Source organism: Pavona decussata, unplaced genomic scaffold (genome assembly GCF_977016875.1).
Source record: "Pavona decussata unplaced genomic scaffold, jaPavDecu1.1 SCAFFOLD_9, whole genome shotgun sequence".
In the NCBI taxonomy this organism is placed as follows: Eukaryota; Metazoa; Cnidaria; class Anthozoa; order Scleractinia; family Agariciidae; genus Pavona; species Pavona decussata.
In genome coordinates, this window is record NW_028145432.1 from 4,050,001 (window position 1) to 4,072,419 (window position 22,419).

General features: G+C 39.2%; 1 protein-coding gene and 1 long non-coding RNA gene across 2 annotated transcripts in view; one reads left to right on the forward strand and one right to left on the reverse strand.

Moving 5' to 3' along the window:
• The window catches only part of LOC146488648 (uncharacterized), a 51,814-nt gene that overhangs the window by 26,485 nt on the left and 2,910 nt on the right, over positions 1–22,419 (forward strand). The window lies entirely within an intron of this gene.
• LOC146488650 (uncharacterized) lies at positions 14,278–21,976 on the reverse strand. The gene is made up of 2 exons (XM_085119158.1): positions 16,650–21,976; positions 14,278–16,497 (listed from the first exon to the last, which is right to left on the reverse strand). Exons 1-2 carry the CDS (start codon positions 16,917–16,919, stop codon positions 16,270–16,272), a joined length of 498 nt encoding a protein of 165 aa, XP_084975284.1. The 5' UTR covers positions 16,920–21,976; the 3' UTR covers positions 14,278–16,269.

Sequence of the window (22,419 nt, forward strand, 5' to 3'; positions counted from 1 at the left end):
ATGTGTAATAGCCGTGTACCACTTTGTTTGTACCAAAGAACTGACCTATTAGGTCTTTGCATTCTTTAGCACTCAAGGGAACTTCACACGGACGAGAGGGTTGTGAGGCCATCGATATAGCTTGAGTGGATGAGCTTGCTGTAGAACTACAGGGCATCTCACAAGGGTTGGAAACTGGTAAATCATCAGCCATGCCTGTTGCGCTTTCTTCCAACTGGGTTGTCGAAGAACCAACAGTCGTCTGCAAGCGCTTTTCATTACCTAAGAACCTTATTGACGCACATTTTCATTTAATTTTGTCTTTTTCCTTTAGATCGTCTTAGTAATTGCCGTGAAATACCGAATATGGACTAAATTTAAGACATCATTTAAATAAAGAACAAACACTTATTCAGCTTATTTGCCATACCTTTACAAATTCATGGAGACAAGTTTATTACATCGTTTACGGCTCTGGCTCAGCAAAATGAAATTTATTTGCACTGCGTTATTATGCAAATACCTCGTTGCGTGTGTGTTTTTTACCCTGATTTATACATCGGAAGATATGCGAACGTGCGCGTTTGAATGTTGTAGTTTTTACTTTGCAAGGTTTTCGTGTAATAAAAACAGCGCCCAAAAACAGTAGTTATTAAGATAATGCTTTGTTTTTTTTTTGAACTAAAGGTATTTTTCCTGATTCTTCACCGGTCATCCGAAAAACATGTTACATCTGGGTCGTGTATTGTCGCCGACGTTCTAATCAAATTATCAGGACCGTTTGTTCTGCCATATTTTTTAGTTCTTACGAGTTTCTCAAAAAATTTTTCCAAACTTGTTACGTGTGACATAAAACTGTTTTTAAGGATGATAAGATGGTTTTAAAAGCGGAGTTTCATTCACAAATCAACAGATAAACGTGAAATACGTGGTAGACAACCGAGGGCATGTCGCGCTGCAATTCCCATTAGTTAATCAAGCAGAAAATTCGGTGAAGAATCACACAACAAAGAGAATGTAAAAACACACATAAACCCTTCGCTTGGCCTTTTTAAATTCAACTCTAACCTGCATGTACAGGTTTTTGACAAAGTCCCACTGCAATTTCTAATGAAACAAATGTCCTTATCTTGTCTTGCCTTGTCAAAGTCAGCAGTTAAATCTAAATACTGACTGGTATAATGTGTGTCTCAGTTGAAATCAAGTAGAATGTTTCATTTGGGAAGAACAAATAAAAGAAGTCAACTGGTTCAAACTCAGATTAGTCAACTATGGAAGGCCAAATGGTGCAAAATTAAGAATTCAAATTTGATCACATTCAAGGATAACGATCACATTCAATGACCACACGCATTCAAGACATGAAAATTAATCAGATTCAAGTTCCTATATACATCACATTCAACAAGAACATTCCAGACATAAGGCATTTGGGCCCATGTGCTGCAATCCAATCAATGTACTCCTGAGAGTTTACATCAAGGTTGCTGTTTGCACGACACCTGAAACACACTTTACTTTTCATTTCAATGTCAACAATTATTCCTGTTGGCACACTAATCGCAGAAACCATGCCATGCAAACACTGGAAACCTCTCCTGGCCCAGGTACCATCGCAGGAGACAGCAACATCAGCGACTTCGTCTTCCTCAGCTTTATTTATGTTGCAAACTTTCCTCACAGCCTTCTGCATTTCAGCTTCTGCTACCTGCTGAGACACTCAAGCAATTGCTTTCATGTGGGTAGTAAACGACTTCTTTGCTACCAGTCCTGGCATGTTCATAACCGCGCAAAATTTGGTTAAACTGGCTCTGCCTCGTCCAATGATTCGCATAGCCAATGCCAACCTCCTGTTAATGTCAAAGAATCTGGCTTTTCCATGAGCAATCTTCTTTGAAGTGGGAAGCTCTGTCAAAGCACGGCATGAATTGTTTGAACATTGCAAAACAAGCATTCTCGCCAAACCACAACCGAGGCCTCTCAAACCACCTTACAAACAGCACAGGGCACAAGTGCTTTCCGAAGAATGCTGACATCCTGAAAGCGGTATCCGCTCGGCTTTTTTATTGGAGAGAGACTCCTTGCTTTTCACCGAAGAAGCGCTTTCATCAAGACAAATCTTCTTCGCCAAAGGAACATCTGCACTCAAACCTGGTTCTTCTCTGGGCTTCCTTGAATGCTTTCCACGCGAAACAGATCGGCGTATCGACCTAGATTTAGTTCTTGGCATTTTCAAAGGTAGGTCTCAACTGGAAACAAAGTAACATTACGGGTAAAGACGTGAGACAAGCTCTGAAGTAACTTCGCAGTTTCGAAATGGCTGCTCGCGTTTCTCAGAAGCTTCTAGTTTTGTAAACACTAGTTACCAGACTCCCATGATATGAAAAAAGTGCCAGGCATCATCTCTCTGACGATTCCAGGCTCATTGCAGACTCTGGGGGTGCTGTCTTTGGGGTAAAAAGGTAAAAAAACAACGCTAATCAAGAGCGGTTACCATGGAAACGGAAAATAAACATTAGCCCTTCAAATCAAGCAATTGTAAGGGCGTGCATTTTAAAACAAAGAAGAAGCCCAGAAGTAGAAAATAAAAGCATTAGAGAGGATCTTGGGATGTATAAACCTTTGTTTGGGAATTGTCAATTTTACAATTCTGGGGGTATCTAGTTTAATTTTTTTCAGATGCTTGTGTTTTAGAAATAGGCTGAAGTAATGTGTCAGCAAATGATGATATTCTTTCTGTAGGCCCGTCACAGCCTGATACAATTAGTCTACCTACCAAAGTAGGTTTGTGTATCTTTGTAAGGGTGTAGAATTCAGGTATTCGTGGCGGATTTGGTGTTGGCAGAAGCCATTTTCTAGTCATGTTGTCTATGTAGTTGCCATGGTGTAGTTCTGAAATCAAGCGAGACACTTTTGTTTGTGTCTGTGTGACCATTGGATTGTCAAGAGGCCTGTAATTATTTAAGTCACTTATTTGGAGTTTGACCCTCTTGTATTTTATCTTGTTTGTCCATGACAACAGGTGTGCGTCTTTCCCCCCCTTTTTTTTTTAATTTAGGTCACTGCGATGTTTGATAGCGTTTAATGCTTGATGTTTTTGCGTGACAATTTTTAGTTTGGCTTGGCTATTTGTATCTCCGCAATTTGTTGTTTGACCTTGTCAAGATAGGTTTCTAAGGGAACAGATGGTTGAGCTGGTGCATCCCAAATTGATTTTACATAAAAGGCATAAATTGGTTTATTTTGTTCGTGGAAGTTGTCTCTGAGACGCATTCACTTTGCAAAATGTTTGAAATCCTGCAATTACGCAATTCAGCCTTTGGCTGTGATGCATTGTGTTTAATAAACTATCTATCCATGTTAATTTTTTGTGACCACGGGTGTTGGTATAAATTTTAATCCCTTTGACAGCAATTTGATCTCGGCATCTAACAAGACGTTTTTGGAGAGGATTTTTGATAAACTTTTCATCGCCCTGTTTTAAAGAAGAAGTTTGTATTAAAGACTTTTTTCGGCGCTCATTGCGCTCTTTTGTTCTTGTTGCATCTGCGTTAGTATGAGAACACTCAGAAAACAGACCAAGGTACTTTTCAACATCTTTATTGTTTACAGTTTCCTGTAGATTTGACATTCTTGATTTGAGATAGTTGAGCATGTTGCTCTAAATTGGCTGCTAAAGTTGACAGATTTAAAATGTTCGCTGTTGGCAATTTGTTTCTGGATTTGTTTGACAAGCCTTTCTCATTGAGACTGCCAATACAGCGAGCCTTTGTTTTATCTCTCTGAAGCTTAATTGTTTTGTTGTTCAAGGTAGCATTAGTGAAACTTGGTTAAGGCAGAAAAAAAACCTTGCTTGGCTTTTTGCTCAACCATCTGAACGTCTTTTATAAATTGTTTGTCTGGCAGGATATTTGCCCACACGCTGTAACAGAGTGACTTGGGACAGGTCTTTTTGTCCAAATGTCTTTTAGTTTTCTTATGGATTCTGCCGTTTTTCTGATTTTGGCCTCAGTTGAGGATTTGACTTCTGCTTCAGGTTTTCGTTTTCATTTGGCGTTGCTCTGTTTTTCTTCTTTTACAACTTGTTCTTTTTCAGTTTTTGGAGGCTGGTAGCTTGGTATTTCGTCCGATGAGTCACTGTCCTGGTCATAGTCTTTCGAGCATCCAGGTTTTTGGTAATCCAGTTGGATTGTGTTGAAAGGAATGGTGTCCGTGTGTGATACCAAAAGATCATCGAAGTTGTCCTCCATTGTAAGTTTCTGTAAGCAATGTGAGTTTACAAGCAAGGCCCCGGTTTCAAATCTTATGATTCTCATCAGTTGCTTCTTGAAGATTTGTTATGGGGAAAGGTAGTGTGTTCTACTCAATTCCGTTCCGCAGAAAATATGGCAGTTTTGGGTTTTTATAGCCACTACTGAAGGATGTTAGGATCGAAAATGGTGCACACTGATTGGTCCTTGCTAGCCAGTCAGATTGCTGTAATTTCGATCCGATGTGGGTTTAAGCTATGGGTTGTGTTTTCTAAGAGGTATTTAGGTGGGATTTTTTGTAAATGATATTTTAAAATTGTACTACTTGAAGATTGTTTAAAACTATCCATCATATCTTTTTTTCATGAATGTGTTTTCCTAACCTGCTTCTTATAACTTTTGATTGTGCTGTGCAGATGGTAATTATTTATCATGTTCTTTGCTTTTTCATTTTCTCCATTTGACTTTATGTTCTTTGTGGGTCCAGTGTTACAATATTCACTATCATTGGTATCATCTGTGCTTGACAATTGCGAAGATGTATCAGGGCTGCCGCAGACAGATGAATTCTTGTAAGTTTTCGTTTGAGATTCGTGCTGAGATTCATAAGAGAAATAATAATTTGTAATAATAATAGGACTGAGTTAAGTACAATTCAGCTGTCCATAAGTCTAAGTACCATAAAAAAATTATACAAAATAGAAATCAAAATCATATTCCATATTTTACGGTTCAAAAAATTCGGAACTGGGCATGCTTGTTATTTCACAATGTTCGAAGATTGACAACTGAAATGACAACAGTTGTTGCTGAACATACCAAGTAAAGTGCATAAAACTACACGATTGCACAGCAGTGCAAGAAAGACTCGAGAAATGTGCAAGTCTCACATGAGCATACTTCTTCTTAGATTTAAACCTCGGCCAAAATCTAGCCAAGGAAAATTACATCAAACATTGAGAAAGTTTGGTCTTTGTCCGAGTCAATGATATATGCTCGTCTACATTTTCTGAGGAATACTTGGCCTTCTTGTGATCTCGCCGATCTGACATTCCAGTCTTGAAGAACTGTCTTGATTAGTTTATTTACTGTGCAGTTGTTAAAATGCTGAACTGCAGGGTCATTGGATGTACGATTGACAGGCATCAGAAGTGGAAGATGAGACAACTGATGAGCGAAGGATTGAGTGCTCCTCTGATCAATGGCAGCTGCTGACAAGAGCAGTTTTACTACTCAATGGACTGGTGACAGAAATACGTCATCAGTTGCATTATGATAGTTTGTGCGCAGGACTGGAAGCTATTTTTGCAAAATTGCTGCTTTGAGATTCCAAAATTTTCTTTCTTTATTTCCCTGTTATTGAGATGCACAGAAAAGTTCCAACTTGTGTAGATTTTCACTTCTGGCAGCACTCGTTTTCCGTCCTATAAATCTTATGAATCTACTTTAATCCATTCATGAAATCGTTCACTGCTACTGGATAACTGCCATCCAAACTGTGAGATTTCACTCAGTAAATTGGACGACTGGAAGCTATCGTCACAGAGAGCAGTGCTTGAGGATGCGCTGAATGGTTTTTTGCTTGCAAGAATTTCCCCAAAGTTGTAGTGCCAAGTTTGCTTTCCATTTATTCACTTTTGTACTCTCTGGACATTCGGGAAGACCTCCCTTATTATTCTTCCCAGCTCGTAGTCCTCCAGGGTCAAGTTTTCCTTCTCCTTTCGGTACTGTTGTAGTAACTGTTTATTCATAACACAGCTTGTCTCGTTGTATTAGAAATTCTGTAAAAGCCTTCAAATGGGGAATACAGTAAATATTTAGTCCAGTCTTCACACTTGTTGCACTGATCAAGGCTGAACGTAGGCTCGAAAATCATTATTGATGTCCAAAACTAAAATTTCTTATCAATTACTAAAGAGCTATTTGCTTTCCATTTTTAATTTCTTACTCCTTTCTCCATTGTCTTGTGGCAAATGCCGTTTGTCGAAGAGTATTTTCCATTTTGGCACATTCAGATTACCTGATCATCACCTGATCAGCTGTTGTTTTGAAGTTGAATTAGTAACAGGTGACCTCACACCCACAGCATGCAGCACTATGCAGAAAGTGACTTCTGTTTCCGTCACCAGTATGCTCTGTTCCACATTGAACTAGTCACTTGGTATCAGTTTCATCCCTTGTCTTTTTTCTCTCTCTCTCAGCACGCTTTTTAGAGAGAGATGATTGTTTCCCCACAGACCACCATAGCCAGCTTGGGGTTAATCTTTAAACAGACGCATAATAAGATCCCATAATGCTTTGTTAGATCACCTTCCTGCATTAAAATCAACAAAATCGGTTTGCACCGCAATTTTCCAAGGAATTTAGCCGGAATTTACCTCAAATTTGACTCCTGCGCCCTGTGTTTATACATGTTCAGAACTTTATTTGTCATGGTGCATTTCTTGGTATCTCTCATAGTAATGTGTTGTATCTCTCTGTAGCTCTTTGGGAAGACAACCGTTATGGATGTTGTTGTCATTTTTTCTTTTCTTCAAAGCCTTGCTTAGATCTTGAATTACGAAGCTGCCGCGATCTGCATCCAATTTCAACTGGTGAACGTCTTTTCTGCAATAGACACCACAGTGAGATATTTTGAAGGTTACGTTTTGTTTCCAGGCCTCGTTTTCAGTGACTGGTGCAACCCTCATCTCATTTAGTCCTTTAGGGATAGCATTGTAATCATGTTGACGCTGAGTGTTTGAAACATGGTCATTAGAACAACAACGACAATAACAACTTTATTATATTATAAACAAGCAAATTAATACAAAATACTTCCACTCAAACATAGTTAAGTTATCAAGTCCGGGAAGAAGAAAAAAAATGAAATTACAAATATACTAGTTAAAATTGTAACTTAATTACAACACTAGCTGTAATTAGTAAGGTAATTCTATTATTAAGGATTTGATCAAGGTGGTTTATAAGTTCTTGAGGATGGAGAGAGGAAAGGCAATAATTGTATCAGTTGAAGAAGGCGGTTTTCGTGGTTAAACTGAGTGCTTATTTTATGCCAATGGTGTCTGTATTCAGGAACAACGTTTGTTGGTCATCTGGAAGCTAAGTCAAGATTCTGGAGTCCTCCTGGTGGTGTCCTGTTAGCAGTAGTCCTTGCTTCTTTAAAAGAGGGTTGTAAATCAATTAATTAATTAATTTACATTATTCTAATAAGCGAGCGAAAATTAAAGTTAATAGCCGACGTTTTGGTGTCATCGTGACACCATTCTCAAGGCAAAGTGGATAAATTAATGCGAAGATTTGATTTCCATACTTTACAGTCTCTACAAATAAGCATATTAACGAAGGGTCACAAGTTCTTCAGGTGAATACCTTTGCGCGAATCGAGTCTGTTTGCACGTTTAGGGATGGTTTAAGTTTTCTTATGAAAAGCATCTCCTTAATTAGGCAATCAAATTTCTTAGAACATTTAGCTAGCACGTGAAATTGTTCTGAAAGACAACAAGGCACGTTCGAGTTATGTTTGCTCAAGTACTGTTTACAAATAGACGACGATTTTTGTTTGTGTCATCAGCGCGTTCGTGGAGGTGGCCGCGAGTGTAACCAACATATCCTGCATCGCACAGGTTACATTGAAATTTATAAACTAGACATTGTTGGTTAACAGTGGCAGGCTTGACTTCTCGAACTTTGAGGTCTTCGTTGAGTTTTCTGCTAATGAACACACACATTAATAATAATAATTAACACATTAATAATAATGATAATTATGATAATAATGTGTATTTCATTTAACAAAGTCCCAGTGATTTTGACAAGAAATAAAATAGGCAATGGTAAGATAATTCTTGAGTGAAATTTGTGATCCTCACAGTATCACTAACAATTTTAGCCTTTGATAAAGTAAAAAGTTTTCCTTCCTACCTGTACTTTCTTTGTTTGCAGAACATTTCCTATTGGTTGGCTGAGTAGCGTCAGCCATCTTTTGATGTGTTTGGAAAAGTGCCGTGTTATTAAACGTTGCGCCATGGGTGTTTCATTTGTATTCCCTCTCAGCAGCATGCTTTTCTTGTACTTACCTCTTGCGGTGCTGTACATCCAATTTTCGGCAAAAAATGTCACATTTCGAGTATTTATACTACTTTTTGTTGCCATGTGCAGGTTGCCCACATGAGTGAGCGTTTTTCCACAGGTTTCACACTCCAACTGCAATCTTTTATTATGAGAGTTCTTCTCCTTATTCTGCTGGCAAAATTAAAATAAACCTTGTAAGCGTCTCAAAAAAAGAAAAAATAAGAGTACTTAATTTCATCCCTTACCGTCTCAGCCCCTTTAACCCTTCCTCCTTCTGTCATACTTCAAAGTTCAAGGTTCTGAATTCATTTCTTGGAAACATCAATTGAAATTTATCAGCAAAAATATCAGCAAAAGAGCGATATTGGTGGCGTGAATCTAGGGAGTAGAAGATGAGTTGCCGAAGCATTGGAAAGCACAAAATTTGCGAGCCATTATTTTTTAGAAACAAACAGTTGAGGCTCCAAATACAAACTAAGGAACTTACCGACTCACAATCAGTGGACATTATCAACTCATCCAAAATATCTTCCATAAAGTCCCGAGTACCGCCAGCTTACTCCTGTGAATAATAAAAACGAAAATTCGTAAAGCTATGATCACTACAAACTTGTGATAGACTTCAAAAGGTTATTTCTTGTACACAAGTACATACCATTTCAATGGCCATAAGCTCTAAAGCCATTTCATCCGTCCTGTTTTGATCTGCAGGAAACTAAACAGGAAAAGAGATGAGATCAAGGAATCATAAACTGACGCGTCAATGACAGTGAAGTAATTAAACTTACCTTAATGTCAATCTCTTGCCAACTGAAATCATTTAAACAAGATTAGACATCTGGAAAGAGTTTCTTAGGAATTTTGATGGAGCCAGTTAAAGTTACCCATTCCTCAACAATGGTACAGCCATGCAGAGCAGCTTTGATAGTGGGCATGTTCTATCCAAACTCAAGGAAATCACAGAGGTGTTTGTCGTGGTACGTAACAAGGCAATGCTGCTACTCCGAAATGTTGACTTTGGAGGGTACAGGAGAGTTGTTAGTTGCGAGATGAGGGAGGACTTCACGGGCAACCGAGGTGAAGTTGAAGAGCTAAGAAGCTGCCCGGGTAGGTTGACGATGAACGAGGAAGGACATAAAAGGCAGTCGGAGGCTTGAGACAAGGGTGGGGTAGTCGAGGGACAGGATAGTTGATCTCGAGTGGTCTGATCTGGACGGCGGGTAGGCACGGGAAACTTGCACTTAGCGCAACTTAAGGCTTTGTGTTGTGCGCGCCTACAAACCACGCAGATATGCTGCTTTGGGCAATCAGCGACAGAACAGTCATCGTACCAGCTCCAAGCATCGAAGATTTGATGCCGAGCGATGGAAGTGGATAAAGAGGATGGCAGAAGAGGCGCCTTGCTGGTAGGTTTGGACACCTTTGTTGTGCCCTCCATAAGGAGAGTAGTGGGGGTGAAAAATGCTGGTTTGAAATGAACAATCCTGTCCCCCCACCAAACAAGGCCCAACTCTATGGACCGTAAGACTTTATAATGAAATGATCAAACTGACTTTATAATGAAATGACTTTATAATGACTTTATAATGAAATGATCAAACTGCTGACCACTGGTATGTGGACGCAAGAACCATGAGTCGGTGAAAGTGACGAATGTAATCTGCTATTTGTACAGGTTCATCCGCTTGTTGAATTATCACAAGGTAACCAGCGGAAAATTCGGGCCATGTTAAATCATTATAAAGTTTCGGCTCATCTGGCGCATATATGTTGGGCCATGGCTGTGGAAAAAGAGTTTTCTGTGACGCTTTGAGGTCACCCAATGATTTCCCTGCTAATGCAGACTCTGTACTCAGTGCCAATGAATGGCCAACCAGGTTAGCTAGCTGTAGTTGTAGCTCCAGTTTCGGATCTATAGCTCTGGGTGTTCTTGAGGATTTGTAAGCGAGTGAGTTCGTTGCAGGGAAAAGAAGCTTTGCTGGGCGGTGTATTTGCAAAGGCCAGGCCTGCGGAAACATCTGGTGTAGCTAACAGAGGCAAGTCACTAGCTGTAGGATTTTTAGGGATAGCGCCTGGCGTGGATTTCTTGTCCTTTATACGGTCTTTGTGATCGCTGGACATCGGTAGCGACTCGCAAGAGGCAGTGGTAAACTTAGTTTGGTCACCTACTGAAGGCAGTATTTCCCAATCAAAGTCAGTGCTGAGATGGCTTCGACTGTTTTGCGTGGAACCTAGCCTTTGAACAAATGAAAGGCCCAAAATAATATCTGTAGGTGGTGAGATAGCCATGGAAGAGGCCAAGCCAAAGAAAGAACCCTAGACAAACCGTAAAATCGACTACACACACGTGCAAGCAGACTACAAGAAATCGACCAAACTGAAATCCAAGAAAAAAGAAAACAAATTGAATCAAAACAAAAAGCTTTGAACTTGCAAAAACAAATGGGCTAGGAGAACTACTAACGAGGGTAAAAATGATGAAACTCACCTCAAATAAAAAAACATGTCTTCAACCACCATCAAGATGAAATGAAGTGAAACCCACGTGGACGCCTGGTCACATAGCCAACTTAAGTCTCCTAGAGGGTATCAGCTGAAATGTGAATACATGCCACCCCAAGTCTCAGGCCCCCAGGGAACTGAAAGCTACTCACTTGGAAGAAGAGGCATAAAAATCCTATTTGCAAGCAAATATTTTCTTTATTAACATTTTTGTCATACTGTTTGAAATTTCAATAGCATACCTGCACGGTGTTAGTGTGGGTAGACAAATATTAATGCCTTTCTACAAACAACTGAGTGTTCCTGACATTCACTATACAAGATACAATTTTCATTTGAACAGTACATTTCAAAAATTATTTTGTTCTGAATTTCAGTTTACCCTTCGATAATATCGCTATTCAAAGATCTTCGCAAATAGGTCTGCATAAAGTGGTACCATTGCGCACTTTTAGTTGTGGTCACAGTGTCGATGTTTCTGTGCAGATATTCAAGCAGTCATTTTGTTTGAAACTTCTCCAGTGGGATTCCTCTGGCTCTGGCCTCATCTCTGTTATGCATATGTCTTCGAATTTCCGGACGTGAGATGTCGGCCTTGATTGCTGCTCTCAGACAGCTTATTGCCTGTTCCATGATGTTAGTGTAACAGACTGCGGCGGTTGAGCGAGTAGGAATGATAAGGATTCAAGGACTCTCCAGGCAATTTATTAACAGATCATCAGCAATACAGCAAGCAAATAAACTAAAGTAAAATAATCGGGAACGACTAACAGATTACATCTTGCTAGAAGAAAGTTATTTTGACTTTGTTTACCCCTCTTCAATCTCTTCAGTAGGATTCCCAAAACTCAACTGAAATACAGCTAAGGCCTACCCATATTTATACGGAAGTGATTTAGCACGGTACAATAGAAATGTGGTGCCAAACCAAAAGAAACCATTTCCTCTGTAGTAAAACATGGCGGCAAGGATATCCTTTACTTAATTATCTTATCTAGGCCAATAAGTTTACTCCTACTTAATTAAAATGATTTGCCGGAAAGTAACCACGAAAACCTAGTTCCTGCAAACAGATTTTAGCAATAGTATGGTTCATGCACACCCAACATTCCTAGGCAGTGCATAAGCTTTACGTTTACCGAACTTAAAGCAGAAAATTCCTGAATGCGAAAATAAAATAATAGAATTTGAGAGTCTCAGAAATATTAAAAATAATGAAAATACGTGTCTAGTGACCCTGTCACATTAGGAAAGGACTGTAATGGGGAAGCATTTTAAGCTCTGTGTTTAGGGCTGGAATGGCCGGGTTTCGGTAGGCCAGCACTCCATCAAACACAGAGATCACAGACTTGTAGGGATCCAGATTTGTCTTTGCATCTGCCAGGAAGTTATTGAAACGTGCAACATTCATTCTGCCAACAGCTCCTGAGGAAAACATAAGTCCATTGATAGGCGTTATCGCCATGGTCATAGTAGTTTTGTCCTCACTGGCTGCACACTTAGCGGTATGTCCTCTCTCCCTGCTGCTGTACGATGACTGGCAGTCCAAATGTTATAGCTGTATTCGTTGACAAACACACAGTGGTGCACTACGGCATTTTTCATTAACCAGGTGGTGCAATCGACTTGCTTGTTCAGCACATCAGGTCTGTTTCTGTCAGCAGGGTGGGACACCATCCCATCTAATGTCCTTACTATGGTGTGGTCATGGATCTCGGGTTTGACTGGTAGCCGTCTGCTCAGTTAATGGTTTATCTGAGCAAGTGTGAGTAGACAGATTTCATTGATGGTTTGCTCAAGCCAATCCCATTATCCATGCGCACGTTGTTTCTACCACCTCGTAGTCTCTCCTGGACCCTGCTTTCTCTGATGTAGCACACTACAATGACTTTTGCTGTTGATTCATTCACTCCAAGCGTTTCTGCGACTAAAAGGTAGTCTTCCTCCCTGTCCTCGAATGCTCTAATGATTCTCTCTCTGTGTTCAAGTGGTATTCGGTTTCTTTGTGTGGTAATTTGTCAGAGGTCAGAAAACGCTCACGAAGTGAATGAACTGGACGAAATTTTCTGATGCTTTTAATCACCTGCTTTGGGCAGTTTATTTTTTAGTTCTTTTATATGGCTTGGTATTTCTGCCTGAGTTCTGAATCCACCGGTAAAATGTAATATTGCACACCGTGGTCTATCAGCTGTTCTGGTACAAAGCGCTGGTGCAATTCCTAAATCAAACCTTACTCTCAACTCTTGCCATTACTTAAGAAGCCGCCATTTTGTTTGTTTGTGTCGCGGTTAGTGGTTCTTACAGCCCAGGCTATCTCAGTTTGAAATCAGGCAATGCATGCTGTAAAGGTGCTAATCATAGAGGTCTAACTTTGGTTTCACTTACATTTCATTACAATACTCATGAGAAGATGATGTCATACTCTATGCCAACTGAGATGCTGTCTTGACCAAACAAAAACCGGATATCTGTGTAAGGTGTCTGAGAGAAAAAAAGACAAGAAATTCTTATTGAATTTGAAAGTGCCCACTGTAGCCTCCCCTGAAAACCATTTCACTGGACAGGCACTCCACTCACATCAATCTCCAAACAACACTGAAATTCATTTGGGTTTTGAGGGTATTCAGAATTACATCTACCACATTTGAACCTACACATGAAAAAATGAGAAGGCTAACCACATAGCAATCGGTAACGAATCAAGGTAAACACAGCGCGAAGAAGTCACTCCGATTCTATGTTTTGTTGCGTGTTTGTTACCGAGATACCGGGTCGACATCACAACTCCACTAGTGCCAGTCCTCTTCTGGCGCGGTTTTAACTTCGATAATTGTGATTTCGATCGCGTTTTAAAAGTCTGGAATAACTTCAAATTTCATGATTTTGACTTTTTTTGGCTTCCTTTCTACGTCTACTTTTGAGAATGAAAGGAATTGTGAAGGGGTGATAGACACTTTAAACTCCACACCACCCAGCATATACAACAATCTTGGTGCAGAGACGAATTTTGCAAAAAATGCGGTCTATGTGCCTATTGGCTGTGTTATGTTTGTAAGGGATTGTGGTATAATATACAGCCGCTATTTCTTTCGGTATGGTGGACTGTAGCAGAAGCTCTAAATGTCATTAAATTAAACGAAGGATTCCTTCTTAGGGCCATTTTCTTCATTTGTTGCTTGATTTGTTTGACTGGTTGTAAAAGCTTGCTTTACTGTTTAGCACTGAAATTGCATGCATAATTTTTAACTTTAATTTTTTTTATTAAGTTGGATGCAGCCCACGTAAACATTTCAAGCATGTATCAGCATCAAGTTGTTCAAAAGCGTTAGTGCAGACCCAGGGTTACATTATTTTCAACAATCATTTTTACAAAAATTTCACTGGGTTAGTTCAAGCTTTTCAACTACCATGACTCTAACCATGACAATTAGAGTGGTTTTCGATTGAGTATCGAAAGTAATTGCGTGTTTGGTTCGCTCTCTTATTGGCCAGTAAAACTCTTGCTACTTTGACAACCAATAAAAAGCAAAACCGTAACAAAAATCGATCATGTCTTGTACGTGCACATTTTCCTGTGATTTACACCTGTAAGGTGTTACATATAAATAATTCCTGATTGACTGTTTGCAATGTTTTGGTCTGTTGTGATTGGTATGAGTAATTGCTTTCATTTTGGCTTTACAACATTCCATTGAAAACTGCTATTTGTAGCATTTTTCATTTACTGAAGAGCTAATGCTTGTACATTCAATGGTGCTTGACGAGAGGAGTTGGGGCCAGTCCACCTTTACATGGTCATCCTGGCACTCCTCTCAGTCTGTCTTCAGGCTACCTTCCTATCTAGGCTAGCAATGAGGTCATTGAGTTCCCTGCTCCTCCAAGGAATGGGTCTGATTCAGAGAACTCTCACTCTGGCTTGTTCCACATCAGAGTTGTCGCTGTCCCTGCCATTTTCATTGTCTGATTCAGATTTGTACTCGTTAGTCATGAGTGGCATTTATCTGGTCTTGTCCTCCTCAGAAATTGCTGTGGAGTGCCTCAGCACCTTGGCTCGTTTTAACCCTTTCTTCTGAGGGGACAATAAAATGGATGCCATATTAGAATTGAAGCTAACTACTTTTACTCTGTTTGTCATACATAATGTACCTAATGCCCACAATCATAAAAAAATTATCATATTGAAAGTAGAGATTAAACTGCAGGCTTCTTCCTACTCAAATGACATTTGCATAATGATTTCTTCTATGTTGGATAGAAAGATTCAGTTTCAAATGTTTTATAACAATCACAGCACTACTAATTGTTACTGTCTGATACCCTGTCAAACAAGAAGATAATGGAAACAAAATATCTAACTTTCTTGCAAGGGGTGCTTTTCACAATATTTTAGTATCACTTCAAAAAAGGGTTAAGTACAGTCAAGGTCAATGAAAAACCAAAAACAATGGTCTAATGTTACTACACTGAAACTAATACCTCTGAAGTCTGTTGTTACAGATGGCAGAGGGGGCCAACTGGCAGTTTTGGAGATTGACTCAAAATAGGTTTGATAAAAGTTAATCTCCAATTTGCAAAAAAAAAAAAAAAACAGCTGCTTGATATTCCCGATAATCTATGCTAGATTACTCACTTAATTTTGATACATTACTGCACAAGAGAAAGTACAAGTAGACCTCTAACAAAACTAAAACAAACCCCTTGTGTTAGTATAGTGCCTTGTTACAGGTTTGAACTTCTTTTGTAACACTTAAACTGCATTGTATCATTATTTTTTGCTTGCTGTGACCATCACATTTTTTTAAGCTAATGCCATACATGTATTTAAATGAATCTTTTCTCTGTAGTACCTTACGTAAAAATTTTGCATTCGAAGGTGCATCACTGAGACACATGTACATGTATACACATACCTGTTCAACTCATATTCATCATTAGATAACTACAACTCACCGTGTTTTTAATAAAAGCTGGCAAACTGTTCCATGCCCGTACCTCCTGAACTAAAAAAGTTCTGCCACTTTCTGTTGCCCTATTATAGCGTAATGTCTTGCATTAACTCATCATTACACATCCCGATGCGAAGCTGTGACAAGATATTGCTTACAATGTGTTGCCTAAACAAATTGTTACATTGTTAAAATTATCCTCGCCTTGTTACACGATAACAACTTTTAACACTATGCTTACACTAAGCACCTACTATTTACCATATTAAAACTGTATGTCCTGCATTTTAACTCGCTTACAAGCAACAAAATTTAAGTTTTGTGTTGTTTGGATTTGGATTTCTTATAATTATTATCATTATTTTAATTATTGTTATTTAATAATAATGATGATGATGATAATTATTATTATTTTTTTTTTGTCATTTCTGTTAAAACCAATGGCAAACTTGCACGGACAAACTTGCTTAAAAATGGACGAGTACTCTGTTTATTGTACTGACAATCAGAGAAAGGACTTACGCAATTTGGCAACCCCCATTCTCTATGATCACGAGGCTACATGGTTTTCCCTCTGCTTGATATTGCGTCTCTCTCTGGGCCACCTCTTCCACTGCTACCGCCTCGCCTTTGTATTCTACGACAACTTCACCTCTAGAAATGTCGCAACTGGCAAAGGCACATACCCCTGCCCCTCTGGGGTCACTTGGGACCCTATGAATATGCAAAATGCAAGGATGGAGAAACTTTTATTCGAATGCATCAACAACAAGACTTTACTACCCCGTTTAAAAAGTTATTCATACATTTAGTTGATTTTGAAATGTTAAGGGCTGGTGACATTACAGCAGATGCAGGAGCAACAACTCAGTCGCTCCTGAGAGGCATGAATACTCACCTCTATGGGAGGAACTGGTGGAGGGTTCATTTCCATATAGTTTGTGAGTGACTGCATCATTAATAGCCCGCCAAACTCATATCCTGGTGGGCAGCGGTGAGGGCATTTCAATTGTATTCCGCTGTAGTCCCTCTGGCCGTTTTTGATGCCTGGCTGCACACTCCATTCATCTTTTTGGCCGTGGTGCAAGATGTTTTTCTTATATTGCTGTTGACAAAGTAAGAAATGTAGGAATAAAGTGGCTGTTTTGGCAATTCTTTGAAGAAACATTTCGCTTATGCAAGGTATAATGCGTTTGTAGTGGCATAACTACTGCTATGTAAGTACTGATGACAGCATATATACTTACCTTAAAAACTTAGTCTGCCTGTTGATACTATCTCCATCGGTCCAGAGTGAAACAACTCAGCCTCATAGAGCTCTGATGTTGCTACAAACCCACCAACATCCTCCTTGATACATTCTGGAAGGAATTTCTCTAGTAGGGGAGATTTTGCCGAAATAACGCCAACGTTGATTCTGTTTCATTGCGTTTTGTTTTTTCAACAGGTCCTGATAGGAGCCATCCAAGCTTGCTGGCCATGGCAATTAATGCTATGTTTTTTGCTTTGACTTTTTTTCCAGTGATTAGTTGACCGTAATAGTCATTTCCAATGAGGATATCGATGTTAAGATGTTCTGATGTATGTGTTAAATTGACTAGGGGTAAGTCCCTTGATTTCATCAAAACTGATAGTGGAGGGCAAATGATGGTGGTCAGAAGGGCTTTTTTGTTGATATTGCCGTTCTGCTTTCAGCTGGAATGAGACTATGTCGTACGTTTGTCTTGTTCTTTGAATTACGCTGAATGTGGTGACTTCTAGAAGTTATTTTCCTATATTCTTGAGGTTAAATTTGTTCTTTACATCTTGAGTAATAAAAGTTTTTTGTGATCCAGTATCCAGTAGAATGTGAGCTTGACATTGTTGTTTGTTTCCATTTATGTGTGCGATGGCAGTTTGCATCAGGATTTGAGTTTTAGGATGGGCGGCAAGTGTTGTTCCAATGTGGGTTTTGTCCCTCGCTGTTGTATTTGTAGTGGGTAATTGTTCATTTTTGTAATCTTTGCTTTCTTGGACTTGATTAGATGTGTTTCGGGAGAGGGCTGAAGTCAATGTTACAATATGTTGCTATGTGAGCATTTGTGTTTGTGACTGCCACGATGTTTTCTTGTCCTTTCCTTCTTCCGTTTGTGTGCCAGGTTCATTGCTGTCAGTTTTTCCTTGTAAGTAGTCAAAACAATTATTGTTTTCTGTTCGTCTACTGACACAGAAACAAGCGTGTCAATAGAAATGAGATAGATGTCAAATCTTGCATTAATGTGCCTGAAGTCTTCAAACACTGTATAACGACAGACAAAAATTTCTTCTCCGCCATCAACGACGTTGAGCCCTTCACTGATTGACTAGTAGGGTGTTGTTCCTAAAAACATTAGGATGACGATTGCAAATATGAAATTGGTTTCTGTCTTGTAGGAATAGGAATAACTTTTCCCATCGTGAAAACAACACATTTTAATAAGTGCACGTCGCAGAATGAAGCATTTCTTTAAAAGTTTGATTGCCTTTCTATAATTTTCTTTGGTTAGCAGTAGCCCTGAGATAACACGTATATTACAGTTGCATATATTGTGATGTAAGTAATTAGTTAAATTACAATTTCTAAGAATACAGCGTATACAACTGTCTATGTAGCCTGATGTGACTGAGTAATGAGCTGGCTAAAAAACTTTTCGTGAACTATTTTTGATTCATCGCACCAATTACGCACCAATTACGTAGAGAAACCGAAAACAGGCAGTTAGTGAGCATGCTTAACCTTGATATTTCGTAAAATGGCAAGAGAAAGCGGTGTTTGTTTGTGGAGTGCGAGAAAAGCATGATTCTAAAAAGACAATTGTTACAAAACCACGATCAATATTCAAAGCCCAGCTATCAGAAGCCTCAAGTAGTGCCGTAACCGTGGAGTGTAGAGAGGGGAAACCAGATTGATGACGTGTGAGGAGGCTATTCTTAGTTAGGTACTTAGACACTTGATTGCAAAAACGTTGACACTTAAAAAGCATAAACTGTGAACGATGAGACCCAATGGCTTTATGGGTATAAGTGTACTAAATTGATTTGCATAATATTGTATTCTCGTGCGACAGTTGATGACCAAAATTAGTTGCACGTGGTGAATGATGGAAACTGTCCAAGCTTACCTTAAAGTATCCAAGTTGGCCAACAAGGGCCAATTTGAGTGATATATACAATTCGTGATTTGCATATGTTCAAATCAGTCAATGAACTTAAGCAATATTTGGTAGGAAATTGTTCGAAAGAATTAAGTCAGCACTCTATTTTTTATTGCAAAGAGTGAGAATGGTAAATTTTTTATTATGGAAATGAGGTTATTGTTTAAACACTACCCACAAATCCATTGGGTCTCATCGTTCTTGGTTTATGCTTTTTAGGTGTCAACGTTTTTGCAATCGAGTGTATATCTGGTCGTAAACTATGCGTTCAAAAGCTTTGGCCACCACTGGAATTACTGAAATTGGTTGGTTATTTGTGGATTCAGTACGCTTCCCGGAGTTTTTATACAGTGGGGTAACTCTAGCAGATTTCCATTCATTGGCGACGATACTGGTTATCAAGGATTGACTGAATACTACGGTGAGAGATTCAGCGATTAAGTCAGGGCATTCCCTCAATAATTTCGCTGAAATATTATCTAAACCAGTTGCCTTTGAGTTGCCAGCAGCTTTAAAGCTCATTCTTTACCTCTGTAAGGTTATTTTCAGCAAAGTGATGTCTGTAAAATGTTTGGAATTAGGGTGAAATGAAAAACTGCTAAATCATGTCCTGCAGATGTCATGATCCATTCACATGTTTACAGACATGATCCTTGAGGTCCTTACAGCCGTTTACGGTAACTCATAAGGTAATTAGAAATCACTTTTTTTGTCAACAGGAAAAATCAGACTTTATTGATGAGCTTGTGTTACACTTTGATATACCCTCATCTTATTTACGGAAATATTGTATGGGCAAATAACTGCCAATCACGACTGGACAAAGTACTCAAAATTCAAAAAAAAGTGTTACGAATAATTACACTTTCTCCATACACAGCTTCTTCCAAACTGCTATTTCAAAACTTAAAAATACTCAATATTCATGAAATCAGCAACATGCAAATAATCCTTTTTATGTTTAATTGTAAGAGCAATAAACTACCCGATCATTTTAGTGAGTTATTTGTTATGAATAATAAAGTGCATAAATATGATACACGGCAATGAAATAATATACGTAGGAAAACCTGCTGTCCCCACTTAATCAAAGAATTGTTAAAATGGCCACATGGTGTCTGCAAAGCTATCCATGGGTATAAAGTCCCTAGAGGAATAGCTGAGCTATTGCATGAACGATCAACTAATTATAATCTTAGAGGAAAACACATCCTGCCATTCAGTCGTCAGCCAGTGGTGTTCAAACAGGAATCAGACATCAACAGTACCTGCCTACCAGAACAATCCTCAATGCCTACTCCTCCCCCAGAGCAACCCATTCCACTGCCCTTGATATTGTCCAATACTGATTTTCCAAGATCACATTGATTTGATATTGGATTTGAGGAAGAGAAGAGTCCTCCAACCAAGTCAGCGCCGTGGACATACTCTCCGTGGGTTAATTAGGTTCCTTTTTGCAATGGTAAAAAAATATCCAGGATTCTGGGGATTCTTTGGTTAATGAAATGAATTTTTTTTGTTTGCAAACTGCTTTTGAAAGCCAGGCTTAGATGGCACTGGCTGAAATTAGGCACATCAACAATGCTGAACAAACCTTGCAGCTTCAATCGTATGGGTACAATGCTTTCCATTTTCAAAAACAGCTTATTAAGTAAAAAAGGTTTAGCTTTTAAACTTGGAAACAACACTCCCCAATAAATTGTCTCTATGTAAACATTGTCTCCATGGCAACCAGTGTCACGTGACTTTTATAGCCCAAAAGGAATTATGGGAAAACGTAATCATTTACTTGGCTACCAAAATCTTTGATACAGACTTTTCACAGCTAAGTCTAAAGTAACTAAGTCTGAGTTTTTGATTGTGTAGACAGAGAAAAATATAAGTAGGCTTGATTTCCGCTGCTCTCTATCGGATCCGGGTTTTGTTAACGGCGGCTAGAAATCGAGCCTAAAAAAATGAATAAAATCAAAGGGCAAATGTGAACTTGAGTAGTAAATCAAATTTTGGCACATTCATTAGGGTGTAATGTATTTCCATAATGAAAAGTGACACTTATTAGCTGAATGTCAACGTTAGACTGCACTTTACTCCTTATAGTTCCTCAATGTGTGGTATCGCTCAAAGCAAGGTACCACACACAAAGGAATGTTGCACTGTTTGCAGTAATATGAGGTTTGATGCCGTTTGCCACTTTTCCTATCGGAGCAAACTTCACAGTCAGGTTTGAATTTCTTGTTCTCATATTTGCCAGGAAAATGTTGACCTGTCATTCTTTGAGGAGTCGGTGTATTGCTTGGGCGGCCTTGCTTGATATGACGAGGCTCCCAGTCCTCCAGAAGGTCAGTGATGACATTCTGCCGAAACCATACAGGGTCCAATTTATTGCTTTCGCTTGCTTCGCAGTAAAAGATGTAACCACTGACCAAACCAATTTCTTGGCTCTGTGGAAAAGGGTGTGATACCATTTGAAACACTTGTGGGAAATTGGTAAGACCCAAGCAATTGATCTAGGTGATCTACACCAGCCATGCAGTCAGTATACTGTTCAGCAATCACAGGCTTTTCAATTGTCCGGTCACCTCCAACAGCTCCCTTGCTCTTGATTCTCTTATCAATGGTTAAGTTAGTGTTTTCTGTGCTCAGCAATGTCAGCCGTTTCGTGTTATGCCAAGCACAGGCGACAAGATTATCACTACGCATAAATACAGGGTCATCTCCTTTTGACAATTTCAAATTCTTGGGCTTTAGATCATTTGGCATTGCCACTCTGTTGGCTCTAACTGTCGCACAAGCCCCACTGTTCTTCTCTTCAAGTACAGAAAACAAATGTGGAGAAGAATAAAAGTTATCCATATAAACGATGTGTACTTTGTCCTCATATCCATCCAACAATGAGGTTACAACACTTTCCGTAAGTAAAGTACCAGGTTCCCGCTGAAAAGAATGTTTGCCAGTGTAAACTTTGGGTCTCAAACAATAGCCACTATCTGATTCGCTCAAAATAAATGCCTTGATACCACATCTAGTTGGTTTGGCTGGCAAATACTGATGGAAAAAAATTCGGCCTGTAAATCTTACCATGGTTTTGACCTATAGTAAGACCTTTCTTTGGCTGGTACACTGTCTCATATGATGACTCCCAAATGTCCAGGAGAGTTTGAATTTTAAACAGCGGGTCATAACCTTCCTGCCCTTTGGGGATTTGTTTAGTAATGTCATTGAAATGAAGAAATGTTAGTAAAATTTCAAATCGGTTTCTGGGCATTACTCTCTTGAAATCTGTGAAGGTAATCCAGTAAGTGCTCCAGTAATCTTCCAGTGAGGGTTTCTGGCATAACCCCATAGCAATCTGAAGGGCAAGATAGGCCTTGATCTCCTCAACGGAAGAGTCATACCATTTGTGCAACGGGGAACTCTGAGGAAAATCGCATGTAGAGTCTAAGTACTGCATTGCATACGTGTTTGTTTCCTCGACCATGAGGGTTAACATTTCAT